At 53.6% G+C, this 25,178-nt stretch overlaps 12 protein-coding genes across 12 annotated transcripts; 8 read left to right on the top strand and 4 right to left on the bottom strand.

Moving 5' to 3' along the window:
• Positions 1 to 1,502: 1,502 nt before the first annotated feature.
• On the top strand, positions 1,503 to 2,720 carry CTAM01_07103 (uncharacterized protein; the record flags this gene model as incomplete). The annotated part of the gene is made up of 1 exon (XM_060523128.1): positions 1,503 to 2,720. One exon carries the CDS (start codon positions 1,503 to 1,505, stop codon positions 2,718 to 2,720), a length of 1,218 nt encoding a protein of 405 aa, XP_060382259.1.
• Positions 2,721 to 3,963: 1,243 nt separating this feature from the next.
• CTAM01_07102 (uncharacterized protein) lies at positions 3,964 to 6,004 on the top strand (the record flags this gene model as incomplete). Its single annotated transcript, XM_060523127.1, has 4 exons — positions 3,964 to 3,980; positions 4,061 to 4,096; positions 4,153 to 4,393; positions 4,601 to 6,004. The coding sequence occupies 4 exons, from the start codon at positions 3,964 to 3,966 to the stop codon at positions 6,002 to 6,004; spliced, it is 1,698 nt and encodes a 565-aa protein (XP_060382258.1).
• A 1,086-nt stretch (positions 6,005 to 7,090) lies between these two features.
• CTAM01_07101 (uncharacterized protein) lies at positions 7,091 to 9,250 on the top strand (the record flags this gene model as incomplete). Its single annotated transcript, XM_060523126.1, has 1 exon — positions 7,091 to 9,250. The coding sequence occupies one exon, from the start codon at positions 7,091 to 7,093 to the stop codon at positions 9,248 to 9,250; it is 2,160 nt and encodes a 719-aa protein (XP_060382257.1).
• Positions 9,251 to 10,286: 1,036 nt separating this feature from the next.
• CTAM01_07100 (heavy-metal-associated domain-containing protein) lies at positions 10,287 to 10,614 on the top strand (the record flags this gene model as incomplete). Its single annotated transcript, XM_060523125.1, has 2 exons — positions 10,287 to 10,374; positions 10,451 to 10,614. The coding sequence occupies 2 exons, from the start codon at positions 10,287 to 10,289 to the stop codon at positions 10,612 to 10,614; spliced, it is 252 nt and encodes an 83-aa protein (XP_060382256.1).
• Positions 10,615 to 12,866: 2,252 nt separating this feature from the next.
• CTAM01_07099 (acetyltransferase) lies at positions 12,867 to 13,793 on the top strand (the record flags this gene model as incomplete). Its single annotated transcript, XM_060523124.1, has 1 exon — positions 12,867 to 13,793. The coding sequence occupies one exon, from the start codon at positions 12,867 to 12,869 to the stop codon at positions 13,791 to 13,793; it is 927 nt and encodes a 308-aa protein (XP_060382255.1).
• A 417-nt stretch (positions 13,794 to 14,210) lies between these two features.
• On the bottom strand, positions 14,211 to 14,513 carry CTAM01_07098 (uncharacterized protein; the record flags this gene model as incomplete). The annotated part of the gene is made up of 1 exon (XM_060523123.1): positions 14,211 to 14,513. One exon carries the CDS (start codon positions 14,511 to 14,513, stop codon positions 14,211 to 14,213), a length of 303 nt encoding a protein of 100 aa, XP_060382254.1.
• A 265-nt stretch (positions 14,514 to 14,778) lies between these two features.
• On the bottom strand, positions 14,779 to 15,693 carry CTAM01_07097 (40S ribosomal protein S5; the record flags this gene model as incomplete). Its single annotated transcript, XM_060523122.1, has 3 exons — positions 14,779 to 15,096; positions 15,213 to 15,396; positions 15,554 to 15,693. The coding sequence occupies 3 exons, from the start codon at positions 15,691 to 15,693 to the stop codon at positions 14,779 to 14,781; spliced, it is 642 nt and encodes a 213-aa protein (XP_060382253.1).
• A 71-nt stretch (positions 15,694 to 15,764) lies between these two features.
• On the top strand, positions 15,765 to 16,813 carry CTAM01_07096 (S25 ribosomal protein; the record flags this gene model as incomplete). Its single annotated transcript, XM_060523121.1, has 4 exons — positions 15,765 to 16,171; positions 16,267 to 16,302; positions 16,496 to 16,719; positions 16,788 to 16,813. The coding sequence occupies 4 exons, from the start codon at positions 15,765 to 15,767 to the stop codon at positions 16,811 to 16,813; spliced, it is 693 nt and encodes a 230-aa protein (XP_060382252.1).
• Positions 16,814 to 18,327: 1,514 nt separating this feature from the next.
• On the bottom strand, positions 18,328 to 18,876 carry CTAM01_07095 (uncharacterized protein; the record flags this gene model as incomplete). Its single annotated transcript, XM_060523120.1, has 1 exon — positions 18,328 to 18,876. The coding sequence occupies one exon, from the start codon at positions 18,874 to 18,876 to the stop codon at positions 18,328 to 18,330; it is 549 nt and encodes a 182-aa protein (XP_060382251.1).
• Positions 18,877 to 19,784: 908 nt separating this feature from the next.
• CTAM01_07094 (uncharacterized protein) lies at positions 19,785 to 20,018 on the top strand (the record flags this gene model as incomplete). Its single annotated transcript, XM_060523119.1, has 1 exon — positions 19,785 to 20,018. The coding sequence occupies one exon, from the start codon at positions 19,785 to 19,787 to the stop codon at positions 20,016 to 20,018; it is 234 nt and encodes a 77-aa protein (XP_060382250.1).
• Positions 20,019 to 21,450: 1,432 nt separating this feature from the next.
• Positions 21,451 to 22,083, top strand: CTAM01_07093 (uncharacterized protein; the record flags this gene model as incomplete). Its single annotated transcript, XM_060523118.1, has 3 exons — positions 21,451 to 21,518; positions 21,589 to 21,672; positions 21,771 to 22,083. The coding sequence occupies 3 exons, from the start codon at positions 21,451 to 21,453 to the stop codon at positions 22,081 to 22,083; spliced, it is 465 nt and encodes a 154-aa protein (XP_060382249.1).
• A 953-nt stretch (positions 22,084 to 23,036) lies between these two features.
• CTAM01_07092 (eukaryotic aspartyl protease) lies at positions 23,037 to 24,584 on the bottom strand (the record flags this gene model as incomplete). The annotated part of the gene is made up of 4 exons (XM_060523117.1): positions 23,037 to 23,863; positions 23,924 to 24,048; positions 24,107 to 24,218; positions 24,323 to 24,584. The coding sequence occupies 4 exons, from the start codon at positions 24,582 to 24,584 to the stop codon at positions 23,037 to 23,039; spliced, it is 1,326 nt and encodes a 441-aa protein (XP_060382248.1).
• Between the last annotated feature and the right edge of the window lie 594 nt (positions 24,585 to 25,178).

The following is a 25,178-nucleotide window of genomic DNA, read 5'->3' as shown; positions in this document are numbered from 1 at the left end:
GAAGCTTGGGATAGGAAGGGCTTCAACGGTGCTGGATTTCGGAGCAGTTGTTGAGAAGCTACTGCACGGCCGCTCGATGTGCCTCGGGATGGGTGGGGTTCTGATGCATTGGCATATTTTGAGTTTGTACCTTGTAGGTGCATAATGCTTCTCTATGCATGGAGGTCGGGCGCATCACTTTAAACGGCACAAATAACTAACATCATTCAGTCCTGGCCGCCCGTGACGACACCTCGTCTATGAATTGGGGCAAATGGCTTTGCTATAGAAATTTTAGCCAGTAGTTCACAGAATTCTACTATACTTCTAACATCTTGAGAAGACGCCTTAAGGTTTCCAAGACCTTTGGTTCTCGTATCAAAGCCGCCTGGACACAGTCCCTTCAGGGTTCTCGAAATGGCACCTCAACTAACAGTGAATTTGAGGACCTTGCTTGCCCCCCTATAGGGCTTGGGGCTGGAGATTTTCGGCATCGGGATCTGTTCATGCTGACTCTGGGGCCTCTGGTGTTTCCCTTAATCATGTCACTTTTGATCTTTCTCGAGACGGTTCGTTGTGCGACCACGGACTTTGAAGATGCGGCCTTCGAGACCAGGTGGACTGTTCAGGACAACCTTGACCTCGGTCCTGATTTGCCCTAGGATATTGGGGGCCAAGTATTCAAAACAGTCCCCTTTCACTCAGAAATCCACCGCACTGATGACCCAGCCGAGTGTAACTCATGCTACACCGCAGTGTTTGGAGTTGCTGTTGGCTTTGTCTTTGCTTGTCTCCTCATGGTCTTTTTTTCTCGCAACTTCATCTTCTGCCGAGAAATTTCTGTCGAGTGCTCCCACGAAACAATTATTCGAGAGCCTTTGTATCTGGTCGCAACAAGAAGAGATGGTCCTCGAGAGGTCGAGAGGTCCTCGAAGGATCTTGGGTCCTGAGTTTCCAGTGAATCTTTACAGGTCATGCCCTGTTTATTGTGATCGCATTTTGTAGTACCAAAACGACTGTTCAAAGTTGGTTCAAGAAGAACAGCCTTTGGCTGACCGCCTGGTCGATACAGAGAGGGTGCGTGAGAAGGTGCCTGCCTTCCGTTAGTCAAGGTGCACCCACACCATGCCTCCCACCTCCCACCTCCCACTACTCCAGTCCACGAATCTTCCCTTCCTTTGCCCTGCCTCCGGCTCCAACCCTTTGATTTCTACCTCTCCTTCTAACTCTTCACCGTCGAGTATCCCCCCAGTTCTAGTGGTTCGAGTGATCCACCTCTCCCCAAGAGAGTGAGCACTCAATCACTTTCACCATCCATTCACGCATTTACACAACATCGCCGATTAACATCACATCACCTACGAGTACGATTAAAAGAATTTCATTCTCTGAGCGTGAGCAAAACACTTTTTCCATTCGTTATTCCACATACCGACAATAGCTTTTCAGCAGCATAGCAGCATCGCTCTCGCCCAACTGCCGACAAGCAGACTTTATTCTCAGAGCCCTTCAAAGCGTCCAAAATGACTAGTCTGGGTGCCACTCCGGAGTTTATTCCGGGACGTCCTTTCCACCTTGGACTGGCAAAATGCTCCACGAACGCCAACAGGACCATCATGCCCTCCAACCGAGAGACACTTTCCTTGCGGCGACAACGCAGCCGGAAAGTCCAGCCCAAGGTCATAAACATCCCGTCTTCCCCTACAGCTTCATCCAGCACAAGCCAACACTCAACAGAGACATCGAGTTCTGCTTTTGACGGCGTCGAAAATTGCAAAGACCACATCCATTCATCAAAGAACGACATACCCCCCGGCACGCCCACAGCTCCAGCAGCAGACCGAAGACGCCAGATACAGCTGCATCATATCCCAGTCTATCACAGTCGCGTCTTTCACACTCGACCCCCTCCGAACGCACCAACGGGGCCTGCAGCCGATAGGAGACAACTAACGAAGCTTGCCCCAGTGCCTCTTCAAGTGCCCCCTCAAGCCGTACTCAGTCATTGCCAGTCTAAGGTCTGGCGGAGCCCCAAAACGGAGTTGACGGACGCGTTAACAAGAGTGCAGCTCGAAATGCAACGCCTTGACTTCAGCAAGTCGCCTGCTGCCCCTGCCACATTCGAGGAGTACTTGGAAGTTGTACTAGCCGAGAAAGACCGCAAGATACGACTAAACGCCGCCATGTTACAGGTCATCAGGTTGAAGACAGAACAACAGAAGAAGGCGCGACAGGAAGGCGGCGGCTCAGGCCATACTTCCAACAGAGAACCAGCCTCGATTCAAGATCCGACCTCCGATGCAAAGCCGAATCTAGCCACTGCCAATCCATTGTATGGAGCTGATCCTTGCTGGAACATTCAGTACACCAAGACGACGGACAGGGCACAAGATCGATATGCTGAATGGCCGACGCTTTCGGTGTATAAGGACGCGAGTCGCAGGGCTTTGAACAACAAGTGTCTGCCTCCTCCAAGACAGCGCAACGTTCAGGACCGAACACACATGGCACTTGGAGATGCGGCGTGGGAAGAGCGAGCACCGGTTCACCAAGAACATGTTATCGGCTTGGACGACAGAAGGGGCATCTTCTCACTTGGGAACGATGCTTCGGCCGAGACTGATCCAAATCAACACATAGACCCGAAGAGCCTCAACGACTGGACTCGAGAAATCATTGACGAAATTATCCTTGAGATAGAGGGCGACGAGACAACGATCACGGACGAAGACAAAGCTTAGGCAGCGTTGAACAAGAGAAGAAAGAGATGCTGTCGAAGTCAATCGATATAAGGGGCAGAAAGAGGAGGTGGAATGAAGACATTTTATATGTCTCTATTGCATTGGAACAGAGTTTGCAGTTGGTAAAAGCCAGTGCTGACTATGGATTGAATACGCCGAATTGGCTTTCGACGAGGTCATTATTGGTGGCCAGAACACCTGGAAGGAAACAAAGACGTACGATGCATGAAGAATATCGACCTTCATTGCCGGTTTTGGGCTGCCAAAGACTAGCGGGAATTCTTTTGAGTAGCTAGGGCTGTCGAACCAAGTCTAACTTGGATTCCGTATTGCGCAAAGGACAGAGATACGAGGAGGTTATTCAGAGAGCAAGTAGCCTCAAGGGTAGCATAGGCTTAGCGCAATTATACAATTTCTCAAGCAACTCCCATCCACCATGAGAGGTGTGCGTCAGCTCTTTTCTTTATGCACTTCTGCAGCAAACCGATGTTCCATGGTGCTTTGTGAGGTTTGTATGTTAACAGTAGTAAAATGGCCTCGGAGTGTCCATGACATTGAAAGAGCTTGCAGCATGCGCTTGGATGGCAAGTTTCGTTGTTAATTGTAAGAAAAGTGTGGTCCGAATGCTGTGATACGATGAACCTACCTTATGCAACGATTGAGATGGAATGTCTGGGTTGAGGCAGCAATATCTAGGTTGTTTGTGACTAACGTCGCATGCCCCTCTTTGATTGAGTCGGAAGAACCTTAAAGAAGAAGAAGCTCGTTCCTGGCAGGAGCAACAGCCAGGGCCACCTTCCAAGGTAAGGTACCTACCACCTACCTACCTTGAGGTACCTAAGGGGATAAATGTACCTCTTTAGCTCAGGAGCTTCTTCCACCGAGGTTCAGCCGTGGGGTGCAGGGCAGGAACGAGCAAAGGTGGAGGGCTCCAACCCAATGCGGTGAGAAGTGGGGATTTCAGCCTCTCGCTTTCTGCTTGCTGTCCTCCCACCTCTCGCCATCAAACCTTTCCTCCACACAAATACCTTACCTGCTTCGCCCTCCCTCCTCCTCTTCTCTCAACGACCCCAACCACCTTCAATACCATCTTCCTTCCTCTTGCGCGTCCTCTTCCCGGCATTGTATTTACTTTTCTCCAGGAGCGCATTGGTTCGCGGCTTGACTTTTGTTTCCTTTCCATTCTCCCAAAGACGCGAATTCAAAGCTTGGTTGCGTCTTTTACGCAACCCTCATAACCGAGATGTCAGAATTCTTAGGGTACGAAGACCTGAGGACCCTCCCAATCTCAAGCGCAATTTCGCTCGACATCCTTGCTGACCACATACACGGATATATAGATCTCGCATCTCCCTCATCTCCAAGAGCGACATTCGGTAAGGACTTGGAGGACTCTGCACTGCTCCCCAGTCCCCTTGCTCATCGCCTCTAGATATGTCGGCGTTCTTCACGAGATCAACTCAGACGAGTCTACCGTCTCGCTCGAGAATGTTCGCTCCTTCGGAACCGAGGGTCGAAGGAACAGACCCGAAGAAGAGATAGCACCCTCCGACCAGGTTTATGACTACATCATTTTCCGTGGCAGCGATGTCAAAGACTTGAGGATCGAAGACCACCCAGGCATCAAGGAGAACAAGCCTCCTGCCATGCCTGAGGACCCTGCCATTGTCAACGTAAGTATTACTTCCGCGTACCTACTCTCCCTAGACGCATTTTATGATGAAATATTGCGGATGTAAATCTTTATCGTCTTGTCGGAAAAGCGCAACTTACACGATGTCGAAATTTCCGTTGCCTTCCTTCTGAATCAAAGCGTCACTTCTTCTCAAATTGTTTGATACAATGTATCAAAACATGGCTAATTATGATGCGCATTACAGGCTCGTCCTCGTCCTGGCCAGGGACCCAACAACCAGCCGCCTCCCGCGCCTGGATTCGGTCAACCTCCTTTCCAGAACAACTTTTATCCCCCACCTGGCCCATGGGGTCCCGCCCCTGGTCCTGGCCGCGGTGGTCCCGTTCCTCCCGCTGGCATGGGCGGCATGCCCTATCCTCCTCCGCCAGGATGGTTCCCTCCCGGTCCCCCGGGCCAAGGCTTCCCTCCCGGCCCTGAACAGTGGAACAACTACAACAACTACCCTCCCGGCCCCCGTGGACCTGCGGGCCCTGGCGGACCTCACGGTCCTGGTGGTGTACCTGGTCAGGCTCCTGAGAACCGTGGCACTCCCGGTCCTCAAGATGGAAAGCCTGCACCGATTGGCGCTGCTGGTGACAAGCAGAAGCCCGCCACCCCGGCCGCCCAAGGTGCACCAAGCGAACCAAAGACGGCACCACCGCCTGGGTTTCAGGCACCCGCTCCTACGCCCCCTGTCGACTCGAAGCCCTCTGTGGCAGAGGTCAAGGCAACTGCTGCGTCTTTGAACGCAGCTGGCCCCACCAAGCCTGTCGAGCTTCCTGTGCCTACAGGACCGAAGAACATCGGCCGCGTCCAGCCCGTCATTCCTCTGGCTGGCTCTATGCCGAAGGCCTTCCCAGTGCCTGTGAACGATAGCAACGCTGCGCAATCTGCTCCTAAGGCTGCCGCGGCGCCGACCGCCGCTTCTGTCCGCGATGCGACTGAGGCAGCAAAGGCCGCCGTCGCTTTGGCTATGGCGAACATGAATGCTGGCAACGTTGCAGTTCCGGCCGCCCCCCAGGGCAATGGCAATGCGATGGACAACTTGACTAAGAAGGTGAATGAAATGAGGGTCAACGCCGCCCGAACAACTCAGCCAGGAGGCGGCCGGGGCCGTGGCCGCGGTGGCCGCCAAGGTTCGGCACAGGGTCAGGGCCAGGCTAAGGTCGACGTCCCAGATGCGGACTTTGACTTTGCTCAAGCCAATGCGAAGTTCAACAAGGACGACCTGGTGAAGGAAGCGATCGCTGGATCCCCTCTGAACGAGACTCCTACCAACGGACCTGCAGCCGAAGTGCCTGCTCCCGAGGTCGCGGGCACAAACCCGCCGATTGCCTACAACAAGACCCGATCATTCTTCGACAACATCTCGAGCGAGGCTAAAGATCGGGCAGACAACAACGGTCAGAAGCCCGGCGGCCGTGAATGGCGCGGCGAGGAACAACGCAAGAATATGGAGACCTTCGGTCAAGGCAGTGTCGACGGCGGATACAGAGGCTACCGGGGCAGAGGTCGTGGTCGCGGCCGTGGCTTTGGTGGCGGTCGTGGTGGAAGAGGCAGCTACCGTGGTCGTGGTGGCCAAGGTGCCCCGTCTCCGGCTGCGAACTAGACGCCTCTTGAACCAGGGCATCGCGAACCGCTCCGCATGCTGCTTGGAGCATTATGTCTCCGGACACTGCGATTTCGGATCGGGCGAAGGACTCACGAGTTTAATGGACGTAACTCGATTTTTGAATGGAGCATGCGTCCTTTCAAGACATGCCAATCATGCAACACTTTATACGATGTATTATCATTCCTCGATTCTCGATTTTTCTCGGATTCCCTTGGCGATGGAGCACTGGGCAGGCAAGTCCTCTGCATTGGTTTTGCCAGATGGGCAGGAATCATAGGACTGCTATTTTGACACGCATGGGATCGGAAGGAGTTTGGCAAGTGGTAGCCGTAAGCGATGGGAGCTGCGGTCTCACGAATGCGCGGTGACGACAAAAAGGGAATATCAGGCGTGGGGAGCTAGCATTGACTTCTCGTTTACCCGTTGGATCGGGGGACAACCCGGAACAACACGATATGATAGCAGAGACAGGTCTTCTACCTGGCATTCGAAAGGGAGCATGAGTGCCCTGATGGCCTGAATTCAAGCGATCAGAATTGGAGAAGGTACGAGAATAAGAGGATTTCTTTTGGTGGTAGAACCTAGAATCAGGCGACATGGATAGACTCTGGGTCTTCCATCATCGAATGCAATCACGCCAACCACCAATTCTCAAGTGCACCTATTCACCCAACCTATTGTGAGAATGTTGGCAGAATCTGAAGTGAAGGATGCGGACAAAGCCATGAAAGCTAGGTCATTACACTACCCGGCTTGAAAAAGTCTCACATCAATTGGATCGGACACCTCTCAAGTGTATTTGCCCTGCTGGTGCCGGAGATAGGTCGCTGGTGCGGATACTGGAGATAGGTTGTGGACTGATGTATAAAATTTGCCCCGCCACACCCCGCCAGACGTCATGCACATCAGTCAGACACGTTTTCGGCGTGACGCACTCTGCCTGTAAACCTCTAGTAGGCACACAAGACTTCTGCCACTGTCGGCAAACAATTCTGAAGAAAAAACCCCCACGACAACAATAATTACCCTCCATTACTTACCTCACCACTGAGAAGCTCGCGCCGATTGAATCATTGCGCAATGTCAAGCCGTCAGCTACGCAAGCTGCAAAAGCAGCGGGAGCTCGAACAGCTCCAAGAAGCCCAGGCCACCGCAGACGAGTCCAGCGAAGAGGAACCCGAGCCCGCGCCCATCAAGCCCCGACAGAGTTTGTTTGCAGCTCTCGGCGGTGATGACGATGATGAAGACGACGAGGAGAAGTCTGATGATGCGCAAGACGAGCCGGAGCCCGAGCCGGAGGTAGTGCCGCAGTCTGCGAAGAAGAAGAACAAGAAAAAGAAGAAGAAGGCCAAGAAGGCTGCGACCCAGAACGAATCCCCCAAACCAACCGACGACAAGGAGGATGAGATTGATCGGGCTCTTCAGGAGCTCAATATAGCCCGCAATGCAAGCACCGATGCCTCGGACAACCTTGCCCAACGCAGCCGCGATATCGACGACCTGTTGCAGATCAACACTCAATACCTGAGAGCGATCCACGAGATGCGAGCTCTCTTCGGAAAGGAGGCCATCCAAGCTGCCCAAGATGAGGAGAGAGCCGAGCAGGAGGCGGCGCGCCGACAACGAGGCCCGACTCAGCAGGTCGATCTGGAGACGGCGCTTCGGGGGGACCCACGCAAGAAGCTGCCTGAGATATCGCTGCGACGTAATGTATTCATTCAAGGCAAGGATACGTGGCCTCGCGCTACTGCCGTGGGCCTGGTCATGAAGGAGATCAGGAAAGGCGCCGATGGTCTTACCGAGTTCGCCTTTGTCCACGAGAAGGCCTACGACAACGTTCAGATCATGTTCTTCAGCTGCGTTCAGCTTGGCGACCCCATGCAGATGGTGAATCTATTGATGCGGTATCCCTATCACATCTCGACTTTGCTCCAAGTAAGCAAGGTTGCCATTCAGGACCAGAATCAGTCACTAGCTGCAGACCTCTGCGAGCGAGCACTCTTCACATTCGGTCGATCCACGACATCCGCTTTTAGACAGAAATTGGAGCAGGGCAAGGCTCGACTGGACTTCCGCCGCCCCGAGAACCGCGAACTCTGGCTGGCAGGATATACGTATCTCAAGAGCCTCATCCGCAAGGGCACGTATAGGACGGCTCTAGAGTGGGCCAAGCTTCTCTTCAGTCTCAACCCTAATGATCCTTATGGTATGAAGTATTTCATTCATACTCTGGCAATACGAGCACGTCAAGCGCAGTGGCTCATTGAGTTTCTCAACACTGGCGAATTTGTGGCGGACGAGACGGATGATACCTACATCAAGCAGACAATGGTTCTCGCCAAGCTTCAGGTGGGCGATGCGGAGGGAGCAAAAATGGCTGCAGTGGCCGGCATGGAGCGGTTGCCGTGGCTATACTGTGCCCTATTCCAAGCGCTGAACCTGGAAGCGCCGCCTCCTCTGTGGGGAGTTCGACCTGACACGGACGAGCGCGAGTTCTGGACGAAGCTGTACGTTCACCAGGCCAAGGACATTTGGAACAATACGCAAGCAATCGATTTGCTCAAAGAGGCCGTCAAGCTTGCGAAGAAGCCGACAGAGACACTCCCCGAGGATATGCCGGCAACAACCCGTACAGCGAGATGGACTTGGCTGGAAGATACTCCGGCCCTGTTGAGTGGCATCCCAAGGGCCATTCTCACCCAGGAGCCAAACTACGCCTTCGATCCGCTCCCACCTCTGGAGGATGAGAACATCTTTACGAGTGAGGGAGTCCGGATGCCGTGGCGACAAGACAATGGGCAGGGTGGAGGCATGCTCGCCCAAGAGCGAGCACTCCTCAACATGCTTCGCAGACAGCGTCAGCGAGCAGATGCCCGGGGCGCTGGAGCCGGCGCGGCCGCAGGAGCTGGTGCTATGGCAGGAATGATGGGCGCGTTCCCCGAAGACGACGATGACGCTGGCGATGGCGACTTTGGTGATGCATGGGAGGGAGCATTCTCTGAAGGTGAGGGCGACGATGACGATGACGGTTTTCTAGAGGGGGAAGGAGGGCAGCCTCCATCGGCTGGCGTGGTGCAGCGGCTTGCTGACTTGCTGGCGTCTATGATACCCGGCGGCTGGCCGGCTGAGCCAACCGTCGACGATGAGGCGGAAAGCACGGATGAGGAAATGCCGCCTCTGGTTGACGGCGATGAGGATGCAGATGGTGATCAGGCACGTCGACAGCCTGGGGCGAACTAAGGTAGCCCGCAGCGATCAACTGGGTGTGCCTATCTAGATAAAGGGTCTGTTGCCCTCGATGGTTTCCTAGAGATATAGAGCACCGATACCCATACAAGAGAATTGAACAAAGGATGCCCAACTCGTTTATTCTTACCATACTACTACGTATCAGCCCGATATCAACTTGCAGTCGTCTTCAACATGTACACGGACCCCTGTCCTAGCGCGAGCAGACTAACTTGCGGGTTCGACCGCACGCGACATCCATGAAAGGTCGGAACGAGAGAAGGGGGCGGAAGCAAGGACGATCTGCTAGGTGTGAAGAGTGAGAACGGAGACGTTCCCTGGATCCTGGGACATCTCACGTGTGAAGGGTCTGTATCCGTAAGGTACTTATCCTTACCTCACTTTGTAATACATTTGTGCACCTGCATCACTGTCACTGTCGCTCTGAAATGAAATGCGCTCGCTCAGTACCTCACGGCGGGAATTGGGGGGGTCCCTCTCTGTTTCAGGGGGGTGATTCGGAGAGAGAGAATCAGAAAAGAGCATTTTGGAAGTTGCAAAGGGCTAAGGTGAGCAAGTTTCAGAAGCGAGACGGGGACTCTTTCCTCTGGGGTGTGGTCGGGTTCAATTTGGCGCTAGCGGCTACTGGGGGGGGGGGGGGTTCGGATGTCAGTGAGCGTGCTGCGCGGCCTTCTCTTGCGCCATCGACGGGCGGTTTCTATGGGAATTAATAATGCGATTTGGCAGCACCAAGGAGGACAGATATATATTCGGTCCAGATGGCCACCATCTCTTCCGGTCTGCCGATGACTTTTCTCTGGTTTTTACTCTTGACTTAAAGATACCCCTTTCTTCAACAAGTTCTCGTAATACAAGCGAATCACCCGTAAACCACTCAGGATTATAAACGACTGGAGCTTTCCTTGCCCCTCCTTAATAGCTCTGTTGTACCCCGCCAAACGCCATACCGCAAACTCTCCCACCTGCAACCCACCGAATTTCCAATCTTTCGACGTCCTTCCAAACACCACCACCAAAAACCGACACAATGGCTGAGCACACCTACAAGTTCAACGTCAGCATGAGCTGCGGCGGCTGCTCCGGCGCCGTCGACCGCGTCCTGAAGAAGCTGGATGGTTAGTCCCCTCCCCACAGATTCCCGCCCCGTTGCCGAAAGAACACGTGCTGACCAAAGCTTTGTCCGAATTACAGGCGTCAAGTCGTACGAAGTCTCCCTCGAGAGCCAGACCGCCACCGTCATCGCCGAGGAGAGCCTGCCCTACGAGAAGGTCCTCCAGACCATCTCCAAGACTGGCAAGAAGGTCAACTCTGGCAGCGCCGACGGCGTTGAGCAGAGCGTCGAGGTCACCGCATAAACAGCCTTTTTCTCGATCTGAGTAGCGAACGGGATATTCTTTGGGCAAGGAGTTTTATACGGAACGTTTTGACCGCTGCGACAAAAAATGCAGTACGGCAATACGTTTTTGCTGCCGAGGACTTTTTTTGCTTTTGCGCACTTGCGAAACCCATTATCAAAAATAGATATACTATGGTCGCTTCGACTCTTCATACACGTCTATGTCTACCAGGTACCTATGTGCTTTCCGCCATCGAAATTCGAGTGGCTCGAAAGTTGCATGGCCCGGTCACTGTATTGTTGGTTGACTGCGACTACGTGTGCATAGCTTTCCACGGCCGGATGCTAATGGCTGGATGAGTATCCTTTAAGGGTTTTCTTCTGGCCTCATTTTGCGCTTTTTGTTGTGAAGCCACATCCGACCCGACAATGTCTTTGAACTGTAGATCATCACCCCTCGTGGCTCCATGTTATAGTTCGCAGCGCATCTCCGGTCGACTTCGAACCTCTGCAGCTGAGTAAGATCAAGCCTAGCGAGGGGTGTCTGTAAGTTGATCCAGGCTTCTTGTCGCCAACTCACACGAAGGTACTCACACGAAGGTACTCACACGAAGGTACTCACACGACGGTACTCACACGACGGTACTCACACGACGGTACTCACACGACGGTACTACCTACGTACTATTCTGGCATCGCTACCCACAAAACAGGCATCTTAGACTCCTGACACATTCAACTGCTGGAGCTCTTTGGACTTTGTTCGCAACCAAGGCGTCGGAACTGGGTGAATCAGGGCAATGTCTGTTTTCTCCTAGATTGTAGTTCACGATGCCGATGTCACCATATCAGCCTAGAATCAGGATCCCTATCGGCGCATTCCATCACCTTTTCTCCAAATGATGGTGGTCATGCCGATAGCAGTGGAGATGAAAAAACCCGCCCTCATCTAGGTGACATTGATACAAGGCCTTGCCTGCTCCGAGCTGCTCTCTGAAGATTTTACATAACTGCAGCAGCACGCATAATGCGGCATGAACAATCTGATCGGTTTGAGCTTTATTGACATGTCATCTTGACATGGAACGGTTGGAAGCTTTGTTGGACCGCAGATGGCTACCAAGACAACAAGAAGCTGCCCCTCTATCTAGAAACTTCGTTATTGGCCCGGGATAGATGTGCCCCTCTTGTCCTCAATGAAGTTTTGCCATGGATGGCAGGGTTGCTACCTACTTCGGTCTGCTATAAGCTTGCCGCCGTCTCATCAAGGGACATATTAGAAGGGCCTTTAGGGATCTACCACCGTCGATCTTGGTGCCTTGCCCAATGGGAGCTTCTAGATCGAGCATGAGACGGGAGGACACGTGAAGTAAGGACCCTGAAAGAAAGGAGATGTGCAGCATGTTTGGGAAGCATATGTCTGGTATTTTACGTAGTGGCATGGTAGATCTGGAAGTGGCTGTCGACACCCAGAGCTCACCTCAGTCCCAAGGGTACCCACACCCGCCAACGCCACCCGGGGAGCCGGGGAGGAGTGCCTACCAACGTCATTTTGCGCCGTGGGTGGTGGGGGGGGGGGCGATGGGAAAGGGCTGGGGGCCACGGGGGGGTAACCCACACAAAGCGCCGGCCGATGAACGGCTGGATACGTTTTTGCGGTCTGGCCATGGGTATTTCCTTTGGCTTTGCGCGCCTGAGTTATGTCTAGGATGGTGGGAGGTGGGAGAGACAAGTGAAAAGGGAAAGCGTCACACAGACAGATGACCGTCCGGCCCTGCCAGATGACGACCGGACCCGAAAGTGGGTGGCGGTGCTTGTACCGTTCCCCGTTTTTTCTTTGGCTTCCACGGGGTCTTGCCAAACGAATTGTTTGGTGAGGTGCACGAAGTACTTCGTAGAGAGCACGTACCCTTACCCTTAGTTAGGTAGCTGCCCGAACCTCTCATAATACGTCTGCCTTTCCTTGCATCAAAAGATGAGACCGCTGCGTTGCAGTTCTCGACACTAATGCAATTTCGACCTTTTGCAAAACATACAGCTGCTGCCTTGAAGTCAAAACGGACACTTTTTACTTCATCCGACTACAACTCTACTTCAAACTCAACCGGCAACACTACTTGAGAGAGGAGAAGAACCGGCTTCCAGAACACATCTCATCGAACGCCATCTCATCTCCATACCTACCACCGAGGAAGAAACAAAACCGTCCTATATTCGCACACAACCAAATACCTTCTACCACAGCCGTCCTTCAAACCCCCACATTTCACAATGGGAACACCGTTCGTGTCCCTCCTGGAGCCGACCCGGCTCGACGCCTACATACGCGGCGCGCCGCACGACGAGCAGCCGGCGACGATACCGAAGGAGATTTGCGACGCCATGGAGGTGCGCGAAGCCGTCTTCGTCGCCGAACAAGGCGTCCCCGCCGAGAACGAGTTCGACGCCGACGACAGCCGCGCCTGCCACTGGGTCTCGTACGCGTCCGTCAATAAAGTCGTCGAGCAGGAGGTCCTCGACGACGCCGGCAACGTCGTCCGGCCCCGCCGCAGCAGCACCCGCAGCACGCCCATCGGGACCATCCGCCTCGTGCCATTTCCCCACGCCCCGCACCCCAAGGACGGGGGCGTCTACTGGGACGGGGTGTTGAAGGAGGATCCGGCGGCAGCGGGGGAGGCTGCGCCGAACGGGGAGAAGAAAGCGGGAGGAGACGAGGAATCTTCAGAGTCGACGAGCAACCCCGTGGAGGAAAAGGCCGAGAGCGCGGCGGAGCACGTGGGCGAGGAGAGGCGCCTGTCGGCGACCAAAGTCTTTGCGCCGGACCGCGCGACGGCGCTGCACGACGGGCGGGAGCCGTACGTGAAGCTGGGCCGGCTGGCCGTGGTCAAGGAGTTTAGGGGACACCGGATCGCGAGGCTGCTGGTCACGACGGCGCTGGCGTGGCTGCGTGCGCACCCGAGCTACTTCGATCCCAGTATCAAGGAGATGGGACTCGAGGCGATCGGGGCGACCAGCGCAGAGGAGGTGCCTAAGTGGAGGGGGCTCGTCTGCGTGCACTCGCAGGCGGCCGTGGTTGGCGCGTGGGAGAAGTTTGGGTTCCGAGTCGACGAGGAGATGGGGACTTGGTGGGAGGAGGGGATCGAGCACAAGGGTATGTTTATGCGGTTGGATGTCGAGGAGGAGAAGCCCATCCTTTGAAGAGGAAAGGATGAAACAGTGATGCTTGGCTGGAGGTTGGCCGCTTAAAAGGAGAGAACAGAAGGCTGGGAAGGCATCATCGCCTGGCTTAGCAATGATTGATGATGGGGTCTGGCTAGTCGAGATGAGGGATCTCTGATGGTTTACGATACCCCATGATGATGGCTTTCTGCTTTTGGACCAACGTCCCTTAATATTATTTGGTAGTTTCGTCAAGACGGCATGGACATGTCGAGTTCGCCCATGCATTCACAAGGTACTTATGGCGGAGGACGAAGCAGTGACATGCTATGACGTTACGACGTCACCCAGGGTGGGCATCTCATACAGTCAACGGCGACGATACTGGGGAGGAAGCAAAGGGAAATATCATTCTCATCTCACATTAGACACCGTGGGGAAACGCCTGGGTTTTGTTCATTTGCTCTTACGAGCTTCGGCTTTTATTGGAATAAACCACCTTTTAAGCCGTGAAGAGACAAGATGCCGTAGCAGCTGCGTTCCCCCATTTCCCCGAAACGCGCGCAAATGCAAAACAAAAAGGGTCACCCAGCGCAAGACACCGCTTTTCTTTTCGTTCATGAATTGAAGAAAAAAGACGTTGAATTGCCCTGTTATGTAATACCACGCCTCCGATTTGATTTGTCCCCCAGAAAGCAGTTTTTTGACGTCTCGATAGAGAAATAGGGAAAAGGGGGAGGTTGTAGATGGAACCCCCATTTTTTCAACAGGTCTCCTCCACGTTTTTGTTGCCCGCCCTTTCTTAGCTCCCTCCTCCCCTTTCTCTCATTTCTCCAAACCAAGCGTGTTCACGGGGAACGAGCATGAGAGATTATTGCCTTATCCCACTATTTCCCGGGGAAAGAAAGACAAGAACCACCCACAGTCCCCAGACACACGCCTCTCCAAATCCCGGCAGCAGAGTTTCATAGCCCTTTCCACGAGGGGTAAAACACCATAGACAAAAGGGAGTAACGAAAACCCTTTACCGGTTGGACTTGGCGACACGCTCGAGCTCGTCCTTCTTCTTGATGGCGTAGGAGTTGCTGGAGCCCTTGGCGGCGTTGATGAGCTCCTCGGCAAGGCACTCGGCGATGGACTTGACGTTGCGGAAAGAGGCCTCACGGGCACCGGTGGTGAGGAGGGCGATGGCCTGGTTAACGCGGCGGAGGGGGGAGACATCGACGGCCTGGCGACGGACGGTACCGGCGGAACCGATACGGGTAGAGTCTTCGCGGGGACCGCAGTTGACGATGGCGTCGACGGCGATCTGGATGGGGTTCTGGTCGGTCATCAGGTGGATCTGTAGTCGCATGTGTTAGTCTTGTGTGTTATACCTCCTCATTGTGTCTGCAGGTCGGATTGGCCAAAGAGGTTTTTTGGCTTGTGGGTGCGGTCTCGGTAGGGTGGGTGACATACGATCTCGAAGGCGTGGGCAACGATGCGGACAGCCATGAGCTTCTTTCCGTTGTTGCGGCCGTGCATCATGAGGGAGTTGGTGAGACGCTCAATGATGGGGCAGTTGGCCTTGCGGAAGCGCTTGACAGCATAGCGGCCAGCGGAGTGGGTGACATAGACGGGGTTGCGGAGGGAGATGTAGTCACTATTCGATTCGGTTCGCGATTAGCTTCCTGAATTCTCCAAGTCCCAAGTTTCCAATTGCAAGTCCTCCGTTGAATGGTATTTCTCTTATTGTCGTTGTAAATCGCGTTCCTGCGCAAAGAAAGAGAGAAAAAAAAAGTGCTGGGAGGTGGACTCACGTCAGAGAGATGTCCCGGACCTCAACATCGTAATCCCACTTGTTGAAGAGCTTGACGTTGCCGACCTCCTTGACAACGTCCTTGGGGAGGACATCGTAGTTGCCCACGCTCTCGACCTCGATATCGCCGCCGTCAGACATTTTCGCTCGACCTTTGGGGGGTTAGTAGACCTTGTTGGGAAGGAAGATCGAGAAAGGCTTGGGGTGGGAAAATGTGGTGGTCGTGGGTTGAAGTTGTCCAAGTGCGAAAGTACGCCGCAGAGTGGGTTTCGATTTTTGCCAGCTCGCTCCTCGAAAACCGTGACTTTGGTGCACAAGGAACGGAACCACCAAGGGCTTTTGGTCCGGGCTCTGGTCCTCTTCGCTGGGCCACTGGGCGAAATATTTTTTCAACCCGCGATGGTGGTGGTGTGCACCCAATCAGAGCCTTCACAGCAGGCAAAGTGGACCCGCCCGCGTGCAATTTGTTAGGGTTGGCCAACCCTCCAACCGAAAGGCCTGGAGGGGTGGTTCTGGAGTGGCACCTCTTCCCGCAACCTCATACAATTGAAATTCCTACTCCCGACGACCTAGGTGCCTTTGGTATTCCGACCGACGACATCACAAATCAGACAAAATGGTACGCACGCGAAACGACGCCCCTCCTCCCGTGTGCGCGACGCACAAATTCGCGACTTGGCCAGATCACGATGCTGACTTGAATTGGATGTAAAGGCGCCAGCTGCAGGAGCTAAGAAGCAAAAGAAGAAGGTTCGTCGCAAACCCCGTGTTCCCATGAATGTGTCTTGAAGTGATAGAATGCTGACCTCGTCCCGATAGTGGTACGTATGATCCTATGCACACACGCACAAAGAACTTGTCGAAATATCCCCCAACGATACGCTACCCTCGGACGCCACTGCCTCTCTCATCCATCGACCAACCGACTTACCCATCGTTATAGGTCCAAGGGAAAGGTCAAGGACAAGGCCCAGCACGCCGTCATCCTCGACAAGGCCACCTCCGACAAGCTCTACAAGGATGTTCAGTCCTACCGCCTGGTGACCGTCGCCGTCCTCGTCGATCGTCTTAAGATCAACGGCTCCCTGGCCCGCAGATGTCTTGCCGACCTCGAGGAGAAGGGCATCATTAAGCCCGTTGTCCAGCACAGCAAGATGAAGATCTACAGTATGTCGAACCCATAGTGCTACGAGAGAAATCTACGGAGGAGCAGCAAAGCTAACAATCACCACCAGCCCGTGCCGTCGGTGGTACTGACTAAACCCGCTCAGCCATTGAACGTGGAACGCGTGACGACAAAAACAAAAAGCAACGGGAATCAGGGACGGATTTGGTCATATCTGCCTAGTCAGGAGGCTTTTCGGATGCTCAATGAAGCATTATACCTTGGGCCTTAGGGATCGGATTTGCTTAGCACCGCAAATGGAACGGAGTTGATCGTACATCTGCTGCGTCGTCAAATAGACCATGATCACGTCCTGACGTCCCAATGATACCGGCCCAAAGGTTATCGTCCCAGTGCATGTGGCCCATAGGCATTGTGATTCCCTCAGACGTCATAGCCCAGTCACGTCTTGCTCCAGTTAATGGTCTTTGCCATGCTGGTTTGCCTACTAGGTATTGAAGCCCATGTGCGAAGGCAAGCGGAGTTCTCCGGGGGTATGAACTGTGAGATGGAAGTGGCTCTCAACCCGACTGCTGTAGTCATCGCTGTGCGAATAATTTCATTCGCCAGCAAAGCGGTCGTTGCTTCGATATTCACGGTCTCCAAAGACCCAATAATGTTGCAACAACAACTCTCGCCCGCCAAGAGGCCCACAGATAGTGTTCCTGTCCGAAGAAGACAGCCGCATCTGATGCTGTAGGGCTGTGACGCACAGCTTAGTATCGTTCGCTCCGTGTTTCCACTTTCATGATGCGCCGGAAGCTCGAGAGCCAAGCGAAAGACCGGCTTGCCTTGGGTCTTGGCCCGCAGTCAATCCAGCCCTAGAGGTCACTCTTCAAGGCCCGATGTCATGCAGATTGAGGGCAACGGTTGCTGGGCTGAGATGAAGTGTTCTCGTCGCACGAAGGCCTGAGCATCAAGCCCTAGTAATACAGAAGGATCTTTCGATGGCTTTTGTCCTACGGTCTTGACGATGGCAACACTAGTTGAGCCTCGTCGACCGCCACCAGAGAGGCTGACGCTAGAATAAAATCATTATTCGTTGATGGAATGCAATATCGCGGTCTGTACTCGGTACGCATACTCGTCGGTCGACTCATTTGCCGTCTATCGTATTTCGGTAGTAATGACAACGTAATAATAATTTTGTGCATACGGAGTGGATGCTTCCTTTAATCTGTCACTCGCTTGATGAATTACTCGCGCTCTTGGTTTCTGGAGACATCGGCGTCAGCGCTGTGATGGATACTGGCATGAGCGTCAATGTCGCTGTCACTCTGGCTGCCACTTTGACAGGAATACGCCATTCCCTGGTCTTGCGCCTAAGAACCCGCGTACTACGTACATGAATTTGAAGACGCAAAGGCCGGTTGCGGGGATACAGTTTAAGAGCTTCTTGAGTCCTTTGCCGGGGCCCAAGCCCGGAGCCCGAGATGTCGGACACGTCAAGGGGCTGGCAGTGGGAATGGACTCGGAAGTGGTTCGGGCTGATGAGATTAAACCAGTCGTTGACGGCTGGGCGCTACGGCGGGACTTCCCAGGCGCTTTGGTCAAGTTTGGGGGTGTTTGACCAGGAAGTCAAATTGACTAGGGCGGTCCGAAATTTGATGTCATGTCGAAATTGGCAGCGTCACGAAATGCCCCTTTTCCCCTTCTCTTTCTGCGACAAGGGGAATTGGTATTGGATTTTGGAGGGGTTGATGGAGATGAGAAGTGATTAGTCCGTAAGGTGGTAGCGCGGTTCGCGTGCGAGCTTGCGTGCATCGAGTTTTCGAGGGGTAGTGAGCATGACTTGGTCGAACGTTGATTGGGAAGCCGAAGAATGCTAGAAATGCCTTGTTCAATGTTAGTTCCAGGGTCTCATTTGAACAAAGGAGCGGCACATGATGCGGCTGTAAGCCAGACGTGAACGTCATGTGGTGGCTGACGAATGACAAGCCATAGAAACACGCAGACCATATGGCAGCGGGATCCAGAGACTCAATACACAGCTGACTGGTTGACGAACCCCCCCAAAAAGACGGATATGACGAGAAGTGAAGAGGGATGGACCGGATCATTTGGTTCGTTTCAACTTTGAAGTTGGAGCGTAGACCCAAGAAGCTTGTAACTTTGCCGGCATGAAGGGGGAGAAGTGGTAGGATGGGGATTAAAGGCATGTTTTAAGGTATGGTATGTATGTTGGTGGGATGAAATGAAAGGCAGGCACGGCAGGCCAATGTACCTACTCCGTAATGCTAGGTAAATTAGCTGTCAAGACTCGGACGAGTTCGTGGAGGAGGGAAGGATCGTAAGGAACCTTGGTTCGTGATGTCCATTCCGGCCATTAGGTGGTAGGTGCACTACCTTAAGGTAATGCCGCATAGGCATTCACTGTACTCCGTATACGGAGTACCTAAGGTAAGTAGGTACTGGTAAGGTGCGAAGCAGTTACCGACAGTCGGTTGGTATCATGAGCACCTTTCTTTGCTTCCACAGGTTCCTTAGCTTGAGGTTAGGTATCCGTGAGGTAGGGAGACGGGAAGCTATCTTGGAGAAAGTAACGGAGGAAGTGAACGAGGGGCCTAGAGCAAATGACCTTGCCCTGTTGGTCGTAGTGACAAGTGGTGAAGGTGGGATTTCCAGGGTCGTGGAGAGCTGCACATGGAAGGCGCTCAAGGCTTAAGCCTCCAAGGAAGGAAGGAAGGAAGTTGGCTCCGACCTGGAAGCCGATGTCGTCAGGTACGGATAGCGTGCCTTTGTCGTCTATCTTAATTAGTGGCCGGGGTGGGCGGATGGATGGATGGATGCAGGCCAGCTGCAGGTGCATAGGTCCTCCGAAGACAAGGGATGGATAGATACTCTGCAGTATGCATGGTGGTGTCGGATACCCTCACCATCAAGATAGAATATGCCCATCTTTTCTTGCTCTCATGTGGCAAGTGCTCTATGTACTAGCGTTCTTTTACTTTGAGAGCCCTCCAATCCAGGTAGGACATGGAGTATGGACAGTACTCGCCAAACCAAGCCTCGAGGTGTATTTCGAGGTCAGTGTTCGCAAGAGTTCAGCCATTGACGAGGCTGCTACATGGTCTCAAACATGCCCCCTCCACTTCATGCTTTGCAACCATCTGGCTTTTTCGGGGGTCGCCTGTCAAGCCTGTTCCCAACTTTGCCGCTGGCCAGGCGTGGGCAAGCAAGCATCAAGAGAGGAGCTGAGGTGTCAGGAGCCTGGTTTATGCACTTCCATGCAACTTGCAGTGCGTGTATCCGTACGGAGTACTGCGTACCTCACTACGTAGAGGGTGGGAGCGTAAGGTAGGTGCTCTTTTAGATTTGGATCGCCTGTCCCGGTCGGGTCGCATGAACACTCCTTCTGCGCCCAATTGACTGGGTCTCGAGACCATTCCCTTTGCAGCTGATTACAGATGGCAACCTGGTAATTGCACGCTCCACCATAGGACATAGGACCCAAAAAGACAGCAGGAGCAGATGCAGGACTCGAGGTACCTGATTTCCTGATGCGAGACTGCGGAGCCCCCGACGTACCTATTGTCTATCCAACCTCCGGATTGACTCCGTCCACTTACCTTGGGGCAATCGCAACCCGCTTGCCTCCTTCCTTTAGATGCAATTCAACCACACTGGTTCCTCATTCTCAAGGCGAGGTACTTGTACAGAGAGATACCTTTCTCAAGTGTCATCATCTCAAAGAGTCCCGTTAGGTTCTAAGATGTGTGAGGTAAAAGGAAGGTAGGTACCTACAATTATACCAGAGGTACCTAAACATGATATGGCGAGCCTTCCGTTCATTGCCCTCCCTCATTGCGCCTTCTCATGAACCTGCAGCAGATATAATTGGTAATTATCCGGTACACCGTCTCCAGGCCCCTCCCTCCTTACTGTGTCCGCATGTGTGTGCCGCCCGTACCTGGCCCCTTCCCCTTCCCGGCCTGTGATCTCCATGTGTGCCAACGAAAAATGATGCGCACCACCAGATGATGGCCCTGATGTCAGGCACCACACCTGCCCTGTCTTACATCTTCGTTCTGACTTCTCTCCTGCTCAGTCCTCCCCTCCTTATTTCCAACTTGCGCTGTCTTGATCTGACCCCATCTGAATGGACCGTGACCAAACCAGGTTTGCCCACATCCGCCTGTCTCGCCTCTCCTCTTGTTGCTTCCCTCAACCTTACAAAGTCCAAGTCCATCCCGCATCCAAAAGCCTCCGCCGTTCCTGTCCCGACTTGACTTCCTTGTTCCTCCTCCCCTTCCAAGTTCCCGCCTCCACCTCTCCCACCATCTCCGATCCCCCTTTCCCTGCCGCTTGCAGACAAGACAACCACAGACGAAACAAATACTCGCCCACCTCCCTTCAGCTCTGCTCTCAGGTCTTTCTCTCCGGCGCATCAAAGATACCCCTCTCTGCCTGTGCCTTACTCCATCCATCTTTCGCGACAGAACCACCAACGCACTTGTTCGACATCTTCCATCTTGCTTCTAGAGCATTGCATAGCCAACTCGCCTTACCGCCTCTTATCCACCATACATTACTACCCGCCTACTTGGATTACCACATCGGTGTGACAAGCACCCTGTCGACACTGTCAACCACTAACCGCTGATCATCCTCCCTTTTTGGTCGACCACGAACCCAACCGTCTCCAGTCCCTGATTGCGAGTCCTCTTTTCTCCCACTCGCAACCTCACAATCTCATCTCCTCTGCCTATCCGAAGCTTCTTCCTACATACGAAATGGCGCACAACATGACCGACGCTGAGCTCGACCTCGACTGGCAGCCCAATGGCCGCCGCCCTCAATCGTGCGTTCCAACGGCCCGCCTCAGTTAACAAAAACCGTGCGAGATGCGTTGCTGACCCGCAGTCGCGCAGTACCATTGCTCGTTCCTTCTCCCAGGAGCTTGCCGACATCTTCCGCCTCGACGAACCCGTCACAGACGAGAAGCTTGATCAACGGTATGTAGAGCCGCATCATCCTGAATCATGTTTCACCTTACGACATACAGCTTTACACCAAAAGGCGTAAAGTCAGAAAACTAAGAAAATCGTTACAGAAAGCAGAATGTCCAGAGCCAGACAAGCGAGCTTGAAGCTCTCGAGCGTCGCATCCGCGAGATGGAGGAGCGGTTGAAGAACAACAACGTCAACAAGCAAGCCGCAACACAGCCTGCTGCTGCCGCGGGAGATGCTGCACCAGCATTGTCAAAGGAAGCCCAAGAGAAGGCCAGGTCACGACCAGGTACGGCGCGCCAGAACCAGCCTCATGCCCCGTCTTCGGCGAACATGCCGCCCACGCCTACTGCCAGCGAAGGTGAATACGAATTTGTCGGCAAGGATGACCTTGACGACCACCCACCCCGACACTAGATCGCTGCATGTTTCCCACACAACCCATATAAATACCCATGATACCACGTCCCGCCCAATTCTGCTCTTTCTTCCAGCACCACCGCCACTACCGAGAAATTCACCAGCCAAACATGTAATTGAGATCATGGAAATGCTGACTGTTGCTTCTTTCTGCTCACTCAGACGGCGACCGTGACCAGGCATGAGGGTAGACTTGCCCTTTCAGATTGCACAACCAGACTACTTGCACTGGCTCGAGCTCATTCTCGCATATACCCGCACTCCTCGATTTAACGCCTTCACCAAGCTATAGTAGCAATGTTGCACTCTCGGCTTGAGCATGACTGAAAGGGGGTTTACCTTTGGCATGTACCCATGCCGGCTACCACAACCCGTGACGGGGCGCCGCTCGCTACATTTCCCAGAGCGCTTCCTAGACTTGGAAGCATGGATTCTTCAGCACCCCGATATGTTTTTGCAGTTGGCTTTTCTTCTCTTGCGAGCCTGAGTGGTTACGCATTTTTCACCAAGTTTATGGAGTTTGAGCATGCCTGAGCGGACAATCCAAGATGGATTGGCTGCCTCTGGTCATTGATGGCACGTCCCTGAGAGAAGAGGGATATCTGTATATACCAGACGAAGAAGTGGAAATTCACCTCTACATTGCCTCAATCGTTTTGGGATGCACAGTGAGCATTTTCCACGGCTGCCTAGTCACAGTATCCTCGGGGTTTCAAACTACACGATAAGCCTCACTTTGTGCAAATTCCGGATTCTTTTAAGAGTTGTGCATCTGCGCGCACGCGGCATCTCATTTTTGTGGTTCTCTTCTGGCCAGAACTGTGCACGCGAATGGATGAACTGATTATTCTAACTAGCCGACACCTTGAGGATCTCTACGAACGTCATTGGGATGACATATTGGACTCTCTTCCGACCCTGGCTAACGAAGTAGCCTTTGCCTCGAACTCCTATGATTGACAGGCTGTCGTGGTCGCGCAAACATCATACGAACTCTTTTGTCCAAAGCTGACAAAGGTTCCTGAAGCTCCATAATTCAGTTGGACGAACATGCTCTTGAGCGCTACGCCTCCAAATATGGAACGATCAGTTTCACTCTTCTGGATCCCACCAAAGCACATGTCGGAGCTCCCAGGCGCAGGGCCAAGATTGATAGACTCCTTGAGAATCGTGCCCACGTAGTCACCTGCCGTAAGGAAGAGCATGTCAGGAATGCTTGCGGCCGAGGCGCAGGGGAACACCCAGGCTTTCAGCTTTGGGTCGTGAGCCGAGTCGGGGATGCCGGCGTAGTAACTGGCAACCATGTCGCCAGGAAGAAGCACAAAACTACTTCCAGTATCGATGGTAGCAATAGTACGCTTCTTGAACACGTTCCACTGCTTGCTGTCCATGGTGCTCGTCCGCGTTCCCTTGAGTTCGAAGCTCCAGTGCTCGTCGTCGTCCACGGGCGGCTCGTTGGTCTCCACTGTGCCCAAGGCATATCCAAAGGAGAAGAAGCCCTTGTTCGAATTGGCTCGGATGTCGATACCGATCCATTCGTAGTGCAGCGCCGGCTTGAGACGATCGAGCATGGACGGCATGCTGGGCTTGACGGACGAGGGCTTACTCTTGGCGAGACCCATGACGCCGCTGATCTTGGGTTCGATGGCCCACCGCGGGGCGACGTTGACGGCGGATTGGATTGTTGTGTTGGCGATGGTGAAGTGGTTGTTGTCCGTCACCAGGCCGAAGCCGACGGTGTCGAAGTACACCTTGCCCGAGCTGGTGGACTTGTCGACTGTAGTGGTTACGTGTTAGTTGGGATCTTTTGGTGGGGAGGGATGAAGGGAGAACGTACTGTACGATGACTCCCAAGATGCGCCAGGGACCTCTTGACTCGACGCCGACTTTGCGGGGTCGTAGAGCGCGGGCTTGCCATTCACGGCTTCGTCGCCGAATTCGGTGTCGGAGGTCATCAGCCAGCTGTTTCATCGTGTAAGTTGGGGGGATTTCAAGAGTTCGAGGGACGGAAGGGACTGACAAGTCGGAAGATGCTGTGTCGATGATGACGGGCATCTTCTGCATCGCCGACCCGACGAAGACGTCTGTCAGCCAGTAAAAGTCATTGCTACTTTTTGCGGCAACGACGGCGGCTGGGTATGTACAGGTCAGCTCTGCATGTACCTTCAGTGCGTTTCCGACATCGAGGGATAGGAAAGGATAGAAACGGGGAGAACGGGGAGAGGGGGCAACTTACATTCGTATCCCTCGCGCCGAGTCAACATGTTGTGGTTGGCGAGGGACTCCGGAACGGGCATGTCCCACCGCTCGTAGGCGGCTGCGAGGGCGGCCGGGCCGTCGAGTATGAAGTCCGGGTTCGATCGGGCGGAGACCGTGAGGGTGCTGGTGCTGCGGCGTTCGAGGTCTGGTAGCTCGGCGTGTTGCTGTTGTTGAGGACCGGTCGGGATGGCGAGTGCCAATGTCGACCATAGCAGTGGGACGGCAAGGGAGGGGATCATCGTTGCGTGTTGTCAGATGTTTGGCGGGTGTTGAATTCAGAGTTTGAAGACCTTTGATCTGGATGAGGATGCCAGAGATGTTCTCTTTTGGAAACGGGGGAGAGGGATATTGTCCTTCTATATATATATATCCTATCCTTGAATGCATCTGGATTTGCTTTTACGAATGTTTGATTCTCTTTTTTTTCCAGGGACAAGTGTCGACAAGGCGGTATGTTTGTTTCGTACCGAGACTTGGTGCTAACGAAACCAGTGACGATGTTGCAACACGATCTTGTTTGTTGTTTCTCTCTTTTCTCAACCTCTCTAACTCTCTCGCGTACTTCCCTTTGCCTCTCTCCTACCCCCCTTTGTCGCCTTACTTCTACCGTTCCTTACATGAGAGTGCAACATGTGTCACTCCGCGGACCTTGGGGGCGGCGGCCGGGGACGTAGAAAAAGCCGGGTTGTGCGGATACCCGTCTTTACCTTTCTTGATTGTCTTGAAGAACAAGGAAGAAGCACAAGATAGCACAGGAGGAAGAGAAAGTCGACGGGTTGATGTTACCGAGTTTTTGGTCATGAGGTTCCGTTCTCTGTGTATTTGGACCTTTT

The sequence above is a fragment of the Colletotrichum tamarilloi genome (assembly GCF_030869305.1).
Source record: "Colletotrichum tamarilloi strain Tom-12 chromosome Unknown Scaffold_21.1, whole genome shotgun sequence".
NCBI classification, from domain to species: Eukaryota; Fungi; Ascomycota; class Sordariomycetes; order Glomerellales; family Glomerellaceae; genus Colletotrichum; species Colletotrichum tamarilloi.
This window is presented reverse-complemented; position numbering and strand designations above follow the sequence as displayed.